This window comes from Phyllostomus hastatus, unplaced genomic scaffold (assembly GCF_019186645.2).
Source record: "Phyllostomus hastatus isolate PE091 unplaced genomic scaffold, TTU_PhHast_1.1 phas_scaffold_345, whole genome shotgun sequence".
In the NCBI taxonomy this organism is placed as follows: Eukaryota; Metazoa; Chordata; class Mammalia; order Chiroptera; family Phyllostomidae; genus Phyllostomus; species Phyllostomus hastatus.
The window spans coordinates 10,322,571-10,338,112 of NW_025334024.1; the positions used below are offsets into that span (position 1 = coordinate 10,322,571).

At 41.3% G+C, this 15,542-nt stretch overlaps 1 protein-coding gene across 1 annotated transcript in view; it reads left to right on the forward strand.

Moving 5' to 3' along the window:
- ADAMTS18 (ADAM metallopeptidase with thrombospondin type 1 motif 18) overlaps positions 1-15,542 on the forward strand; it is a 124,349-nt gene that overhangs the window by 85,861 nt on the left and 22,946 nt on the right. The window contains exons 12-15 of the mRNA XM_045819213.1: positions 2,945-3,117; positions 6,806-6,936; positions 7,768-7,891; positions 8,605-8,849. Coding sequence (XP_045675169.1) covers positions 2,945-3,117; positions 6,806-6,936; positions 7,768-7,891; positions 8,605-8,849 — 673 coding nt within the window. The remainder of the gene's footprint in view (positions 1-2,944; positions 3,118-6,805; positions 6,937-7,767; positions 7,892-8,604; positions 8,850-15,542) is intronic.

Here is a 15,542-nt window from a genome sequence, read left to right on the forward strand (position 1 = left end):
AGCTTCACGAGAGTTTACAGTATATCTGGTCCTGGAACGGCCAGTCCCAGGTACACACGGCCCTTCTTATTTTTCTCGTGTCTGCCGCAGACACTTTTAAATGATGGAGCTTCATTTTCTACTGAGCCCTCAGGAACCTTCTCCAAACACTTCCCAAGCATTAGGTCCCAGTCAGGTTAGAACAGATACATGAGTTGCCACCTGTTGTCTAATCCAGTTATTCTACAAGCAGGTGATGGGGCAGCAGAGGGTGCCAGCACAGTGACAGTCCTCACCCAGGTCACCAAGCTGGTGATGTTCGAGTGAGACCAAGGGCCCACTGTCTTAATCCTCTGACATTTTTCCTGGTTCCCTTACTATTAAATTATTACACTTCAGAGAGCCTAGTCAAACTCCTATAAACTCTGTTGAAGAAAACAGTGAAATGAAAATCTTGAAAATGAAAGAAATTAAGGTATTCTAGAACTTCCCTAAAATGCAGGTCCATTTGAGAAAGAATAATATGCCACTAGAATCAGAATAATAATTGATTCAAATCTCTGGCTCTTTTCCCAACCAGCAATTTCCAGGCTCAGCTGACTATTAGAATCACCCGTGTACTTTAAAAACCTGATTTCTGGATCTTCCCCATCCCATGTTCTCATGGAGAATGTCGGGGAGGGCCCAGGAGGGTGCAGGCATATTTAGCAGAGCTCCCCAAGTGGCCCTAATATCAGATGGCCAGACAATATTGTAACCATTTATAGGGAGGACCTGATAAATTATGCAGAAGCAAATTATGGATATACTGTATAATAGTCTATTATAAACATAAAATCATGTGCCTAGACATTTGCTTTCTGTTTATATTTTTATTTTTAATCTTCAAGAACATATTATACCAAGGGATGTCGTAGTAGAATTTTCTGTTAACTTATCCGAACACTCATGTGCATAGCTCCAGAAGAATGTGCCTGTATTTGAGGATTTGATAGAAATGTCCGAATTTTTGTTGGTCATTAAAAATAGAAAGCATTTAAAAATAGTTATGATTTATTTGTGCTAACTGGGCCCTAGACTCTGCCCTAAATTCTTCACAAATATTGTCACAATTGCCCCCACTTTACAGATTAGGAAGTTAGATAAAATTGTCTAAAGATAAGCTGGAAAGAGGCAGGGAATAGTTAAATCCAGACCTGCCTCATTGGAAAAGGCCAGCCCGAGACCACTGCGCTCTCCTTTCTTCCTCCCCCATGCCTGGGTCCTATTGCTGCATTCAGTTAGGTGCAGGCAGAGCGGAATAGGCAAAGACCCCTGGAGAGTCCAGAGATGAGAGGTTCAGCTTGCCTCTCTTCTAGCCGTGTGGCCTTTACGCAGCAAGTTGTGTGAGATGGCTATATGAGTCCTGAGGTCTTTTCCACATTATAGTTTCTGAGTTGAAAAAGTAACACATGTGTTCCTCTTTCACTTTAGTGCCTTTAAATTGTCTGAATTAAGGTTACATGTAAAACCTCAGGGAGTCTCACACTGAGGAAGCCTTGGAAAGATGACTAAGAACAGGAAGACAGTGAGAGGGCACTTGCAAGTTTTTCTAAGTGCTTTTTAGATAATGATTTAAGAAGTCCTCGGGGGTTTGATCTAGCACAGCGACTACGGGATGTTTAAGTAGTTGCTCCAGAATGTTTTGAAATAGCAGAAAAATCTCATTCTGGCAATATGGCACTTCTCGTTTCTGTTGAATCCATTTTAGCAGGCAGTTATTGGAGGGTTTGGTAAAATATGCTGAAGCAGATCCAGGGCTGTTTTATAGCATTCTTGTGCTTCCTAAAGAGACAAGGAATTTTAATCACATAAATTTATTAACCTGGAACCTTCTTTCACGTTACATGTTTGCATTGAGCTTTGGTGTGAGGAGATCCATCGTTGGGTTTAGCTGTTGGAGAAAACTACAGAAAAAGTGGGAATGAAAAGAAGACATTGCTTTGTGCCTGGACTAAGCTGGATAAGATGTTACTGGTGATTTGCAGTGTGATTTGTGCTCCTTTTTTTTTCGTTATTTTGCTTTCTGGTTTTTGCAGCCTGCCTACTAAGATCTTAAAGAGCTTGCCATTAGATTAGAACATAATTATTTATGTTCTAATGGGATTCTCTACTCTTGAAATCCATTTCCCACTGTGCTTGGCAGGAAAGGATTGAGCCACCTGCAAAGTTGAAAAGTGATTGTGCAGATGAGAATGAGGGAATGATCAGCCTTGCAGCTTTGGAACAATTACAGTAAAACACGCAAGAGTCAAACAGCAATCAGAATATCAGCTCAGTGACTGACAAAGCCGGACTGGAAAACATGGCAGATGAGGCTCCCCGCTCCTTCTCCCCGGCGTCCTGAATTTCTGCACAGCAGCAGAGGCAGGGTGACTGGTAGGAAGGTGCTGAGTGCCTAGAAATCCAAGGAAAGCTGGAGCTGTGTGTGGGTTTGCAGTTGAAGAGCTCTGATGCCCACATGGGGGTATGTGTGAGTAGCACACATCTACCTTAATAGGAACATGGAGGTGCCTTCACAGATATCCTGTCATGTAAGGTGACAGGACGAGTGTCAAGAGTATGCTTTCAACAGTCTTTAAGGAAATTGCCAGATGTGGAAACGGGATCAGAGATGCCAAATAAGTTTGCTCTAACCTGCCAATTCCAACTGATGAGCAGCAGTAGTGGCTACTTGAGGGCTATGCTGAGAGGGATTTTGAGGACACATCAGGCTCTGCGCCCTCCCAAAAGCTTCTGATTGGTTATGTCTGCCATGGAAACAAGAAGGGATGTGATAGGTTGTATGCTACACACTTCCACTGTCATCGTGGACCGTATGCGCTGGGATGACACTCACCTGGTTCGTCCCTCTGTATAGTACCCTCCGAGACTGTAGCGAGCTCTTTGACTGCTAGCATTAAAGTTCTTTCATTTTATTTTTTAGGCCTCAATACGGTGGCAAGTTCTGTCCGGGTTCTAGCCGAATTTATCAGTTGTGCAATATTAACCCTTGTCATGAAAACAGCTTGGATTTTCGAGCCCAGCAGTGTGCAGAATATAACAGCAAACCTTTCCGTGGATGGTTCTACCAGTGGAAGCCCTACACAAAAGTGGAAGGTAACTCAGTCTCTATGCCCCTCAGATCCACACGTCTCCGTGCAGACAGCAACGTGAACGCACAACCCAGAAGAAACGGCTGCCGATGTGACAGTTTTTCCATTTTTATCCGTTGTTCCCCAGATCTGTCCTGGCCCATAGTTTAATTCAGTTGCATAGATTTTGTTTATTTTTCCACACTTAATTTTTCATAAGACACCCCTTGTCTCCCACATCTGTAAGCCACAGTATCCATGTGTTTGGGATGCACTTACATTTCTAAACTTACCTTTGACATTTCAGCAATTAAGCCTCCCAGGGATGTTAATTGAAATTGGTATGAATTATCCAGACCAAAAACTCATGAAACCGTATATGCCCCACAGAGACCCCACTCTCAGTAACTGACATGTTAGATGGTTACAAGCATGGGAAGGCCTGTTTGCTGAGTGTACACACCCCGCCACCCATGAATAAAAAAGTCTCATACTAGGTTCTCGGTACTTATTATAGCTTAAAGTAATGACCCGTATTTTGTTTTTACATTCATTTGTTTTTGGTCAAGCATCAAAACGTTTATTTCAGTTCTACATACAAATTGAGTGTGCTTCCTGTTACCTGTGTAGTGCAAGTTGCCACCCACTCCCATTTGTTTCCTTCCGTTGTTTCCATTCACTGGCTTTATGGGAACTCATCCACGACCCCTGGGAAAGGGAAACATGGGGATCCCAACTGCATGGGTGTGAAGTGGAGAGAGACTAAATGTAATGACAACTCATGGGGGAGAAGACTGCAGGCTGTTCTGGTGCAAAAGTCCAAAAGGAGCCTAGATTATCCATTACCACGGAGCAGCCAATGTGATTAGAGACATCGTTATAACAAGGAACACCTCCAAATCAAAGATGGTAGCGCGACTCCACTCAGCGCCAGCCCAGCCTGTCGCAAAGCACTGGTCTGTGTCTGGGTCACAGGTGCCTAACATAGGTAACAACAGACACGAAAGTTCTGAAATCCCTGTCTTAGTAGGAAGCAATGAGGAATCTGTGCAGATATTTCCTGTAGAAAAGACACTAGTTACCTTCAAAACTTCGAAGAGTTTTATTGACTAGAAGGGAATTTAGATTTCTTTGAAATCGCTTCAGCAAATAGAATTCATTCAAGGACTAAGGCCTGTCTAGCCGCATCACCTTCTCAGGGAGATTCTAGTTGCTAGCCTGTCCGAAATACCCTTTGTTCATATCAGTCTTCAAACGCTTAATCTGCTTTCTTCTTCAAAACTCTTACTAGTGCATAAATTTATATTATATTGTCGTTTGTTACCTTTTCCTCCACAAGAACCTAGGTTCTATAGGAATTTTTATAACTTGGGCTGAATGAACAGACACATGTCAGCTGCCCATAGTGGAAGTGTGCCCCTTTACGAGCTGTAAGCTCTCCATCACTAGCGGCATTCAATCACGAACCCTGTGGTTTCCTAGGAAGGATATTATCCAGCAGGTCCCAGTGGACAATTCAGTAGAATAGCTACAGTTGCTTTCAGGTCTGACATTTGAAGACTTATTTGCTCTTTGTTGTACTCTCCCATAATTCCACGTTTCTTATCCATGGTTCTTTCTCTGAGACTCTGTTGTCCTTCCCTTCATTTCCCCCTTCTGCTCCTTGCTTTGTCTTCTTGGATATTCACTGGCCTTTCCCACATCTTTCACTCAAATACAGTGTTTATGGAATCTGTTAATAGATTATGACCATCCTTTAAACAGGCCCCGTCTTGAATACATGTGAATTTTATAACGTGTAAGATGTTTTTTGGTTTTGAAGTTCTTTCACCAATTTTACTGGAGTTTTTACTAAGCAAGGAGCATGCCATGTCATTCCTTCACTCAGCAGATGTTCACTGAGCACGGGCTGCATGACCGACTCCCTGCCCCGCGCAGAGCAGACTGCACGGGGTCAAACAGCCCACAGCCATGGGGTCTCCAAGCCCAGTGGGGAGGCAGGAAAGTGAAGGCCTTCTTGTCCGTCCCTCTCCTCCTCCTGACACTTACTTACGATCAGAAAAGACTGACCACGATCGAAGCGCTTGTGACTTCCATGCAGTTTGGGAAAAACAAGGGATGGGTTGTTTGTAGATCATTTTTGTCCTTATTCATATCCATAGATCATGTTTATCTTACAGTAGTGAGCTTTTTTTTCTTCTGTGTTTCCCATGGACTAATTCATAACTTGCTCAGGAACCTGTGCTGGAAAAATGGAATTTTCTAGAACTTGTTACTTCCAGCTCCCTAATCTCATATGCAAAATTTAGCAGGTGTTAAATAAAGCTGCTATTTAAAAAAAACCCTAGGTGGGAGAAAAAAAAGTAATTCATCTACACATCTGCATATTTGGGACACAATAATTGACCTTTTTTCTCATTGTTGGCGTTGTCCTTTATTGAGAGGTTTTGTGAAGCACAACTGTTTGCAAACCGTTCATACGTTTATTGTAAGACTGTGGTTGGGCATATCACGACGTTGCCCACTTCAGGTCTCGTGAGAAATGCCATCTGGAGTTGCTAGCTTCGGAGAGCTCGTCGTATTTGAGAATCTAGCATAGTAACAGCTTTCTGATAACAAGAGCTCTATAAGCATAGTACTGTTTCCTCTTTGCCTGTGTTACCAGAAACTTAATGGTCAATAAAAGTTAATTTTTTAGCCTTTAGGTTCAGTTTATTTGCTGCTTCTTCCTTTTCATGATATGATTCTTCTCTGTATGTTTTATGAACACTATTGAATATATGCCTTTATTCCAAAATGCCTAGTTTTTTTCCTCCTAACTGATTGAATAAATATCTATAGTAAGCCATGTCCTAAATCACCGGTCAGCAAACGATGGCCTGTGGGCCAAATCTGACCTGCTTTTTTAAAAAACAAAGTTTTGTTGGAGAAGGACAGATACCATATGATTTCACCTATATGTGGAATCTAAAGGAAAAAACTAGATGAACAAACAACACAGAAACACTCACAGATACAGAGAACAAACTAATTGCTAGAGAGGAAGGGGGTTGGGAGCTGGGTGAAAAGGGGGAAGGAAATAAGAAGCACACATTGGCAGTTACAAAGCAGACATGGGAGTGGAGAGTCGGCAGAGGGAATGCAGTCAATATTATTGTGACAACTGTGTATGAGGCCAGGTGGGTACCTGAAAAATTGTGGGATTACTTTGTAAATTCTATAATTGTCTAGTCACTATTCAGAGCACCTGAAACTATTGTAAAACAATATTGAATATTGACTGTAATTGAAAAGTAAAATTTAAAAAGTAAATATAAATATATAGTTTTATTGAAACTTTAAACACGCCTTCACTTCTGTGTTGGCAATGGCAGACTGTAGTGCCTATGAAGTTTCAGATATTTACTGTTCAAGGAGAGTAACTGTACAACCCATGTGTGCATCATGGCTGTTATTAAGGATTAGAAAAAATTAAATTCTCATATATTAATGTTGAAGCAGCTTCATATGGATTACTAAGTGGCACTCCTATTTTTAAAAGCCACGTACCTAAGCACACGTGCACAAATATGCCACACACACAAAACTGTAAATAACTCTTTCCATTTGGACCCTGCTGGCATGCTAAATAAATTTAATCCATCCTTCGGGAGGGCAGGTCATTTTCCTGTGGTTCCTCTTGACCATGCCCTGTCTGCTCTCTTTGCTTCTAGAGGAAGACCGATGTCGACTGTACTGCAAGGCTGAGAACTTTGAATTTTTTTTCGCAATGTCCAGCAAGGTGAAAGACGGAACTCCTTGCTCCCCAAACAAAAATGATGTTTGTATTGATGGGATTTGTGAAGTAAGAGAACCTTTCTGCTTTGGGATGTCTGAGCATGTTTTGTGTTTCCTCGTATCAAATGCAAATGTGAGAAGTGTGGCAAGAGATTCTGTCTGCAGAAAAGCAGGTGGCGTGGGGTTAAAGGGCAACATCTTCAAACTGGATGTGAGCACTATCTCCAGGTTGCCCACTTACTGGCTGTGTGGCCCCAGTATGATTTTTTAGTTTCCTTTTTGCTCCATGTTTGTGTAATAGAACGGAGATCCTAATATAGCCTACTTTGCATAGTAGTTGTAAAAATTATTTAAGATACTTAATAATAACAGAAAACTTTTATTGTGTATTCACTAAGTGCATTCACTATATGATTAGAGCCTCACAAATGTGTGTGAAAGAGTACTACTCTTTCTTTCTGTTAGTTTTCTTTTCTATTTGGGCACCCACTTTCTTTTTTAATTTGACTGTAAGATCTTTGATCCCTTCAGGGTGTGTGTGTGTGTGTGTGTGTGTGCACGCGTGCGTGTGTTTTGTACAGCATTTTATGTTTCAGTGGTAGAGCTGACTCAAATAAGCTCACCTGCCATTGTTAGCAGAGAGACTTTTTATTCCAGTTTTATAGATGAAGAGTCTAAGCCTAGATAAGTTACATAACTGCCTAGACATGCACCTAGTAATAGCAGAGGAAGGATTTGAACCCTGAGTCAGCTGAAGTTGACACTGTGCTTTTAACCATAAAGCTGAGCCTCCTTCCTAATGTTCTATAAGTACAGAAAACCATGGACCTCTCGGTTATTCTTAGCCACTGGCTTCTCTGACTTTTGATTTTTCTTGCTTTTTTGGCCTTTGTCACAGCCAGTGGGATGTGACCATGAACTTGGCTCTAAAGCAGTTTCTGATGCCTGTGGTGTTTGCAAAGGTGATAATTCGACTTGCAAGTTTTATAAAGGCCTGTACCTCAACCAGCATAAAGCAAACGGTAAGAGATGCTGCTATTTCATTGCTACTGCTGGCGGGACACACCCTTTGCTACTGAACAAGTTCAGGTGAGGCTAAAGGTGGTCAGGCCTTTACCTGGCTCACCTGGCTCATGGAAAAGGATGGCTTTCGGCACTACCACAAGAGCGAGGGAGGAGAGGTGGGTTTTTTAAGATGAAGAGTTCTATCAGTACACACATCTCACAGATGTGTTGCACACATGCCCTCCTGCTAGGCAGTTTTAATATGCTATCCAGGCTGGCACACACCCCACATTTGTTTGTTAAACAAAGAACTTATTATGGAGCTTGGATAATACAGCCTTGCAGTATTAGATGGATATCTGAAGCAATTATCTAAACATCTTGAAGAAGATTAAACTTCGAGCCCTGGTTTTCAGATATCACTGTGAGAATACATGGCTATGATTTTCTTGTAGATAGATGAAAAAGAACAAGCATTCTTGAGTTTCCTGGCCTTCACATGTAGCCTCTGTCCCCACACAACTGCCTGGGAAAGTGACATAGATTTCTCTGTCTGGTGTTCCTACCCTTTGGGAAAGGAAATAATTGATCATTTTCACTTCATAAGAGTAGAAAGGAATGTCAGTTAATGATTCAAAAACCTCACTCTATAAAAACGACCACTACAGGTCTCTGAGCACTTCTAGCCACCTTGGCTGGAAAACAGCAATGTCCTCTCGTTTCCACCCAGAGTACTATCCGGTAGTCACCATCCCGGCAGGCGCCCGGAGCATCGAAGTCCAGGAACTGCAGACATCCTCCAGTTACCTCGCGGTCCGAAACCTCCATCGAAAGTACTACCTAACCGGGGGCTGGAGCATCGACTGGCCTGGGGAGTTCCTCTTCGCGGGGACCGTGTTTGAGTACCAGCGCGCCTTTAACCGCCCCGAACGTCTGTACGCACCGGGACCCACTAATGAGACGCTGGTCTTTGAAGTAAGCTCCTTCTGTTCACTCAGTTCTCAGTGCCTCTTGCTCAGTTTATGATGATGATCCCAATTGGAGCTCGTTTAGAAAGCTCCGATCCTCGCAGTTCGTGTTTCCTCACAGGCTAAATTTCCGAGTGCGAAGGGGAAAAGAGAGCAACTCCATTTGGGGGAAAGGGCAGGAATCCAATGGGTCTCCAAGAGAATGTGTGATTTGCATGTTTACTTGCCAACCTTTCACCATGACGCTTGGCTGTCCTGAATGCTCGGGTGGAGATAGATTAGGAATACTTTTTATATTGTTCTAGTTTGTCTGTGTCTGCCATTTGGATAGTCCATTCTAGCAATTCACCACCTAGGTTGACTGACTCGGGAGGCGGAATGATATAGTAGCACTTGCTTGAGTGCCAAGAAAGTTTTCATCACAGCAAACCACCTTTCTCGTGTAGGTCACCATTTTCTTACAGGTAAGAAAAGGAATATAATTAGCAGGTAATAATGATCACGGAAACAGCCAACATATGTGCCCATGACTTTGCAGGCTCTTACCGTGTGCATTTTCTTTGGTCCTCCTGATGCTTAGTGTGTAGGATGGGGCTGGTCGCTCGCTTTCAGAGGCCAGGGATTTGCTTCAGGTTGTGTGGGGGTCACACTGGCTCCCCCCCACCCCCACGCTGAAGACTTACAGAACCTGGCACTTGTGTGAGTCGTTTTGAGCTTCAGTTTCTCACCCACAAAATTGGGATAGAAAACCTGCCTCACTCACTTGCCAGAACAATAAGCAAAGAAGTGTGACGGGAGCTTAAAAGGTTTGCCTCACACAACTCACACAGCTGAGGAAAAGCAGCGCTGGACTGCGGCCCACTGTTTCCACCTCGGAGTTTGCTATCTACGCTCGGTCCAGGCCTACTGTTCTTCTCAACTCAAGGAACCGTTAGCTTAATTCAATAACAATAACTACTATTATTGTTATTGTTAATATTGTTTTTATTATTATTAAAGGCATTAGCCTTAAACATTTACTAAGGAAAATTAGTAGAAGACAGTTAAAAAAATGACCGCCTGTAACTTTGGATTCTAAATCAGATACTGTACATATAGTCTGGTCAAGCATATGGACTCTTAGCTAGCTCTAAACTTGGGCAAGTTTCCTAACCTGTGCCACTGAATGTCCACACTTGTGAAATAGGCAGACGATACTAGGTAACCATTAGGGCTATTGTGAGGATAGTCAGAGGTAAGTTGAGTGCTTGCAGGGTACTTGGCACATAACGTTTGTAACCGTGAGCGTCGTGTTGCCTTCTGAGAATATCACACATGTACTTTTTTCATCTAAACCTCAGACCATGGCTAGCAAACTGCTGACCACAAGCCAGACCAAGCTCCGAGATCTGCATATTAAAGCAAAACAGATTAATGCTTTAATATAAAGTGATTTCTTATATTTAAAAATAGAGATTTTTTACTTTTTTTAAGAAAAGAGAACTTCAGACCCTAGCAGGTACAGTATTTGAGTTTGCAACCTAGGCACTTTTTTTTAATCCTCATCCAAGGACAGTTTTCCATCACTTTTAGAGAGAGAAGAAGGGAGAGAGAGAGGAAAAAAATGATGCGAGAGAGAAACATTGATTAGTTGCCCTCTGTAAGTGTGCCCTGAAGGGAGATGGGACCTGCAATCTAGGTATATGCCCTGACTGGGAATCGAACCTGCAGCTTTTTGGTTATAGGATGACGCTTCAACCAGCTGAATCACGCCAGCCAGGGCTGAGCCCTCGATCTTGACCATGAGTCAACTTCCCAGTATCTTATGAACTCGAGGTACTAGGTTCTATTCCTTCTCCCACACAGACAGAAGATCCCTTAAAGATTTCACAACACTAACTCTGAGAGAAGGCATCATTACAAAATCCTCTTCCAACCCTCTCAGGACTTTCAGGGGGTGAGCACAAGAGCCCCAGATCAAACTGGACTAAGGTTAGGGTGGTTGGAACTCAGCCAGGAATCCAGCCCCTGAAATTACACTTTCATTAAACCTAAGACACAGGAATCAAACTCTCTGCTTAAGGATTCCTGGACTTTTTTTTTCCAAACCTTAGTTTTAGATATGTATGTTTGTTCTATTTTTTTCTACCCAGTGTCTAAGACACAAACATCTTTTTCTTTCCTTTAGAAAAGGTCTATTTTCTTTAGGGAGGTATATTTAGCTTGCAAGGTGTATGTTTTAGGGAAACACAGCTTCATTAGCTTTGCCAAGAGGACTCTGATCCATCTCTAAGCAAATGTACATACAACACGTTTTGTGGCTGAAAAATAATGTGGCTCAGGAGGTGCGGTGAGGCACCACTCACAGCCTCCGCTGTGAGCAGTGAGAGCCGCGTGCAAATCATTCCTTGTGAGAAACATGCGTTTTACTCCTTTGTGATGAGCAGCCATTTTTTGTTGTTTCTCCAGTTTTGTTCGTAAACACAAAGCCATTCCAGTAGGTGTTGCCAGAGCTGTTGGTAATTTAAGGTTTGCCATTAAATGTGTATCTTCTGTAGGAAAAACACGAAGAGCAAGACAAGACTGATGGAAAGTGCAAAGCAGAATAGCTGAGTTCCTTCTTGCTTTCATCTTCAGAGCCTGAAATATCCCCTGGCACTGTCTGTGTTGATCAAATTCACCAGATAATTGACGCGTTGTCATGGAATGTTGTACCAGCCTCAAGCTGAGAATTTCTTTGTGCTTTGCATAATGGAAGCATAGCTCCGTATCTTACTCATCTGTCTTATTTAGCCTTGACTACAATGAAATCTTTGGGTTGGTCACTTGGTCCAAAATTTGTTCTGATGTTTAGGAGCTCTTTTTGAGAAATAGAAGGATGACCTCAGTTGGTGATGGAGTTCTCTAAAGTTGAGCAAGTTCATCCATCACTCTGTTTGCAAATACAGGCAGCACCTTGAGAAAAAAAGTTAAAATATAAGAGGAACATATTGGGTAGATCTAAATAAAATTATTTTAAAAATCTTCTTTAGGTTCAACTGGATATGTAAAATATATTTTAAAAAATAATTTTACTACCATATGAATAGAAATAAGAACTGTAATATCTCTATTAATACAAAATCATAGTTTCACTGCAATGGACTAACATCACATTGGCTTAGCTATTGCTTTACAAAGCCACACTTTATGTGCTCATTCTACTTATAGAATCAATGAAAGCTTAAATTAATGTCCTAGGAATGTGCCCTGTCTGAAAGCAATCTAGAGGGAAATGTGTGATTAATTGGACTTGAATTACTTGTATTTTTAAAGGAGTTATGGTTTCATTCAAAATTTGCAAAGTATATTTGGAGCTTAGAAAAATCAAATGCAGGGACCTTGTATTATGTCTATTTTATCTTTTAGAAATATTGGGGTTAATGACTTTAATATTTAAATTATACTTTATTCCTCTCAGGAGAACATCAAGTTCCAGGCCAGTTTTTTGCATGTACTCAGTCCTCTCCTAAATCGATATAACACAGTGATTTTTAAAAAGTTAAAATCAGAGTTAGCAATAAATTACATTTTTTCCAAAACTAGATTACATATCAGTATCCAAGTAATCCATGGCTATATTCTTTAAAGGAAGTTCAAGTTCATACGTCTTTCCATACAGCTATGAACTGAACCAAAATGAATACTTTTAGAGCCAAAAATATGTTCACTCCAATATAAAAATGTTGAATGTGTTTTACAATCCTGTGGGATGCTGAAAATCAAAGTGTGGGAAACTACCAAAATAAAAAATGCTGTTCTGTCCGCAGAAAGTATACGTCTGTGGAAAAAAAGCACTTTCTCGCTTGGCCACTGAAAATATCTGCATGTTCACTACATTCTTATTATAGTATAAAAATCAGCAGAACGGCCTATTTGCCAAAACACATGATGCTGGCATTGGAAGGATAATGTAATGTCCCTATTTTTAATCTCATTTATGCATATTAATCAGGTCTTCCCAGTATCTTATACCTAGTTCCCATCTTCAACCATGTTGGTGTGTGTGTGTATTGATTTAGGTAACTACCTTCAAAGTAATTTTCTTCTCCTTACTTCCTCTCAATGTCTGAAAAAAATGAAACATTTTTTGGGTCCCTTCTATTAGACCTTGGGAATACACAGTGGTGAAGACATAAATCAGATTACAAGTGTTTAAAGGATGTAAAGAGTGAGTTTTGGTGTGTGGATCCCATTCTTTTTGGAAGCAGCACGGGTCAGAGCAGGGAGCATCTGTGTACATAGTTGGCAGTATGGGTCACTACCTGTGCCCCTACCTGTGCCACTCTGCATGAGTCACTTAAACTTTCTAGATCCCAGTTTTCTCATTTGTGAAATCATTCCCCAAACTAGTGCTAAGCTGATGTTTTCCACTTGGTCCTATAGCACTGTCTTTAAGCTCTTTAATTGCACCTGAAACGCTACACTAGCAGGAAGACTTACACATCTTGGCAGCTTCCAGGGCTGGCATAGTACCTAGAACATCATAGATGCTCAAAAAATAAAAAATACAGCAGAACCTCAGTTCTTGAACTTAATTTGTTCCAGAAGATTGTTTGAGGTGATTTGTTCGATAACTGAATCACCTGGCAGACACGTGACTGATCACAGCGGTATCAGCATGAAAGGGCTGTTAGGTAGGGAATCGAGACCAGAAGCTTTGTTAGACAACGGATATTCTTTTTTTTCCATGAACAACTTTGTTGAGAACCAAAATGTTTGAGAACCAGGACATTCGAGAACTGAAGTTTGCCTGTATTTATTGGATGAAGGACATCCAATGATAAAATTCACTTACACACTTAAAAAGCAAAATCTTCTTTCCAGATTGAAAAGTCATACATACAGGTAATAAATAAATTAAATGAGAGGAGAGTTTCTCTGACCAAAGTCAGGAGTGACAGGCCCAAGGCCAGCCTTTTCTTCCTCCACGTTTTTTCTTCTGCCCCAACCACAGCTGTAGTCTGGAGTTCTCTGAAAGGCCCAGACTTCTAAAATACGCACTTAAAAAACCACTGGATTTCATCATCTTCTAGGACTAGTGTTAGAACTGGCTAGAGTTTAAAGTTGAGTACAGTGAATAGCATTTAAAGTACTGAAATTTGATCTCCTAAATTGCATTTGAGGAATCAATATGGTTGCAAAAATGCTTGCCTCTCCCGAAGTGAATAATTTACACATAAGAAGTTGCTGACCAGTTGGTTCACAGGAGACTCACTCAATCTGCCCTCCCAGGGTGGGGGGTTTCCCAGATCCTTTGGCTTATTTCGGATCGCTTTCTAGCACAAGGCAGGATGAGGCAACCCTGGGAATAAATTGACTGCTGTCAGTTAGCCCCAAGAAGAAAGCGTGTGGCCTGACACCAAATAAAAGTCTTCTGCTTCTGGTTATTTTTATATGTCAAAGCTTTACAGAATGTCTTCATAGAGAAGCTCAGTTTAAATGGAGAACAGACCTCTTCTTTTATCACTGAGTCATGTGCCCGCCCGATTTTAAAACACACTCCCTTACAAACATCCATTGTCCTCGGGACCTTGGCTCACGTGCGTCAGCATTTGCAAGAGGTGCATGTCAAATTGAATATCGGTGGCCAAGGGGAATTCATAAGGATAATCAAGGATTTATATGATTGCCTTAGATTTTAAAAATTTTAGGCATTATTTAATCCATCAATCAACTGCTTATTTTGAAATACATATATATATGTAAATGAGCTGGAGAAAAGGAGCTAATTTCATGACCCTGTATTATATTTCTGCATTGCCTGTGGAAAAACTACTCATGCGCACGCACACGCCAGCACCAAAACAATATTGATTTGGCAATCATATACAGTCTGAGGTCACTGCAGATACAGTTATTATAAACTAGATAATTTTTGCATACTTTTTAATGCAATTTATTCCACACAGCATAAGCCCGGAATGAAGTGTAAGGAATTTGTCATTGAACTAGTGCACTTGTCAGTTGTCTGAAAGGTTTCAAAGTCAGCTTATAGTTCAGTAGTCTTTAGGATATCAGGTATACACCACCGCGTTGTTTATTGTATCAGGTGTGGGAAGACCAAGGAAAACCGTATCTATGTTACTTCCACACCTCCCGCTTAGTGTGTGTGGTGAGTAAGGAATTACATTTCGAAGGGGCAGAAATGTGAAAATCAAAGATTAGAGTTTAAATGTGTCCATGCCTTACTGCAAAATAATGATTTAATCTGAGGTCTACGTATTAGTGCTGGTCTTTTGAGTGGGGCTGGAGACTTCATTCTTTCCGTTTTGAGATTAGTTGGAGGTCATGTAAGGTCACTGCCTCTTCTTTGTTTAAGCATCGTGCAAAAGGCCTGTTGAATGTGTAATTTTAGGGAGTCTTGGCAATGATAATTAAAAGCACTTACATTCTCCTTTTTTCTTGATCAACTAAGGTGTCCACTCAGAGATGATATAAGATAAACTATTTTGCTAGCTGATGCCCTCTCTCCTCCCTACATCCCCACCGTCTCCTACCTGTTCTGTTCTTCTCCCACATTCTTTCTCTCCTTTTACTTCCTCTCTCCCCCTCATTCTCCATCTGTTTCTCTCTCTCTCTCTGTTTCTGTCTCTCTCACACACACACACACACACACACACACACACACAAAACAATAAATGAGTCACACACTCTACCCAACTGTCACGCCGTTGGAGGG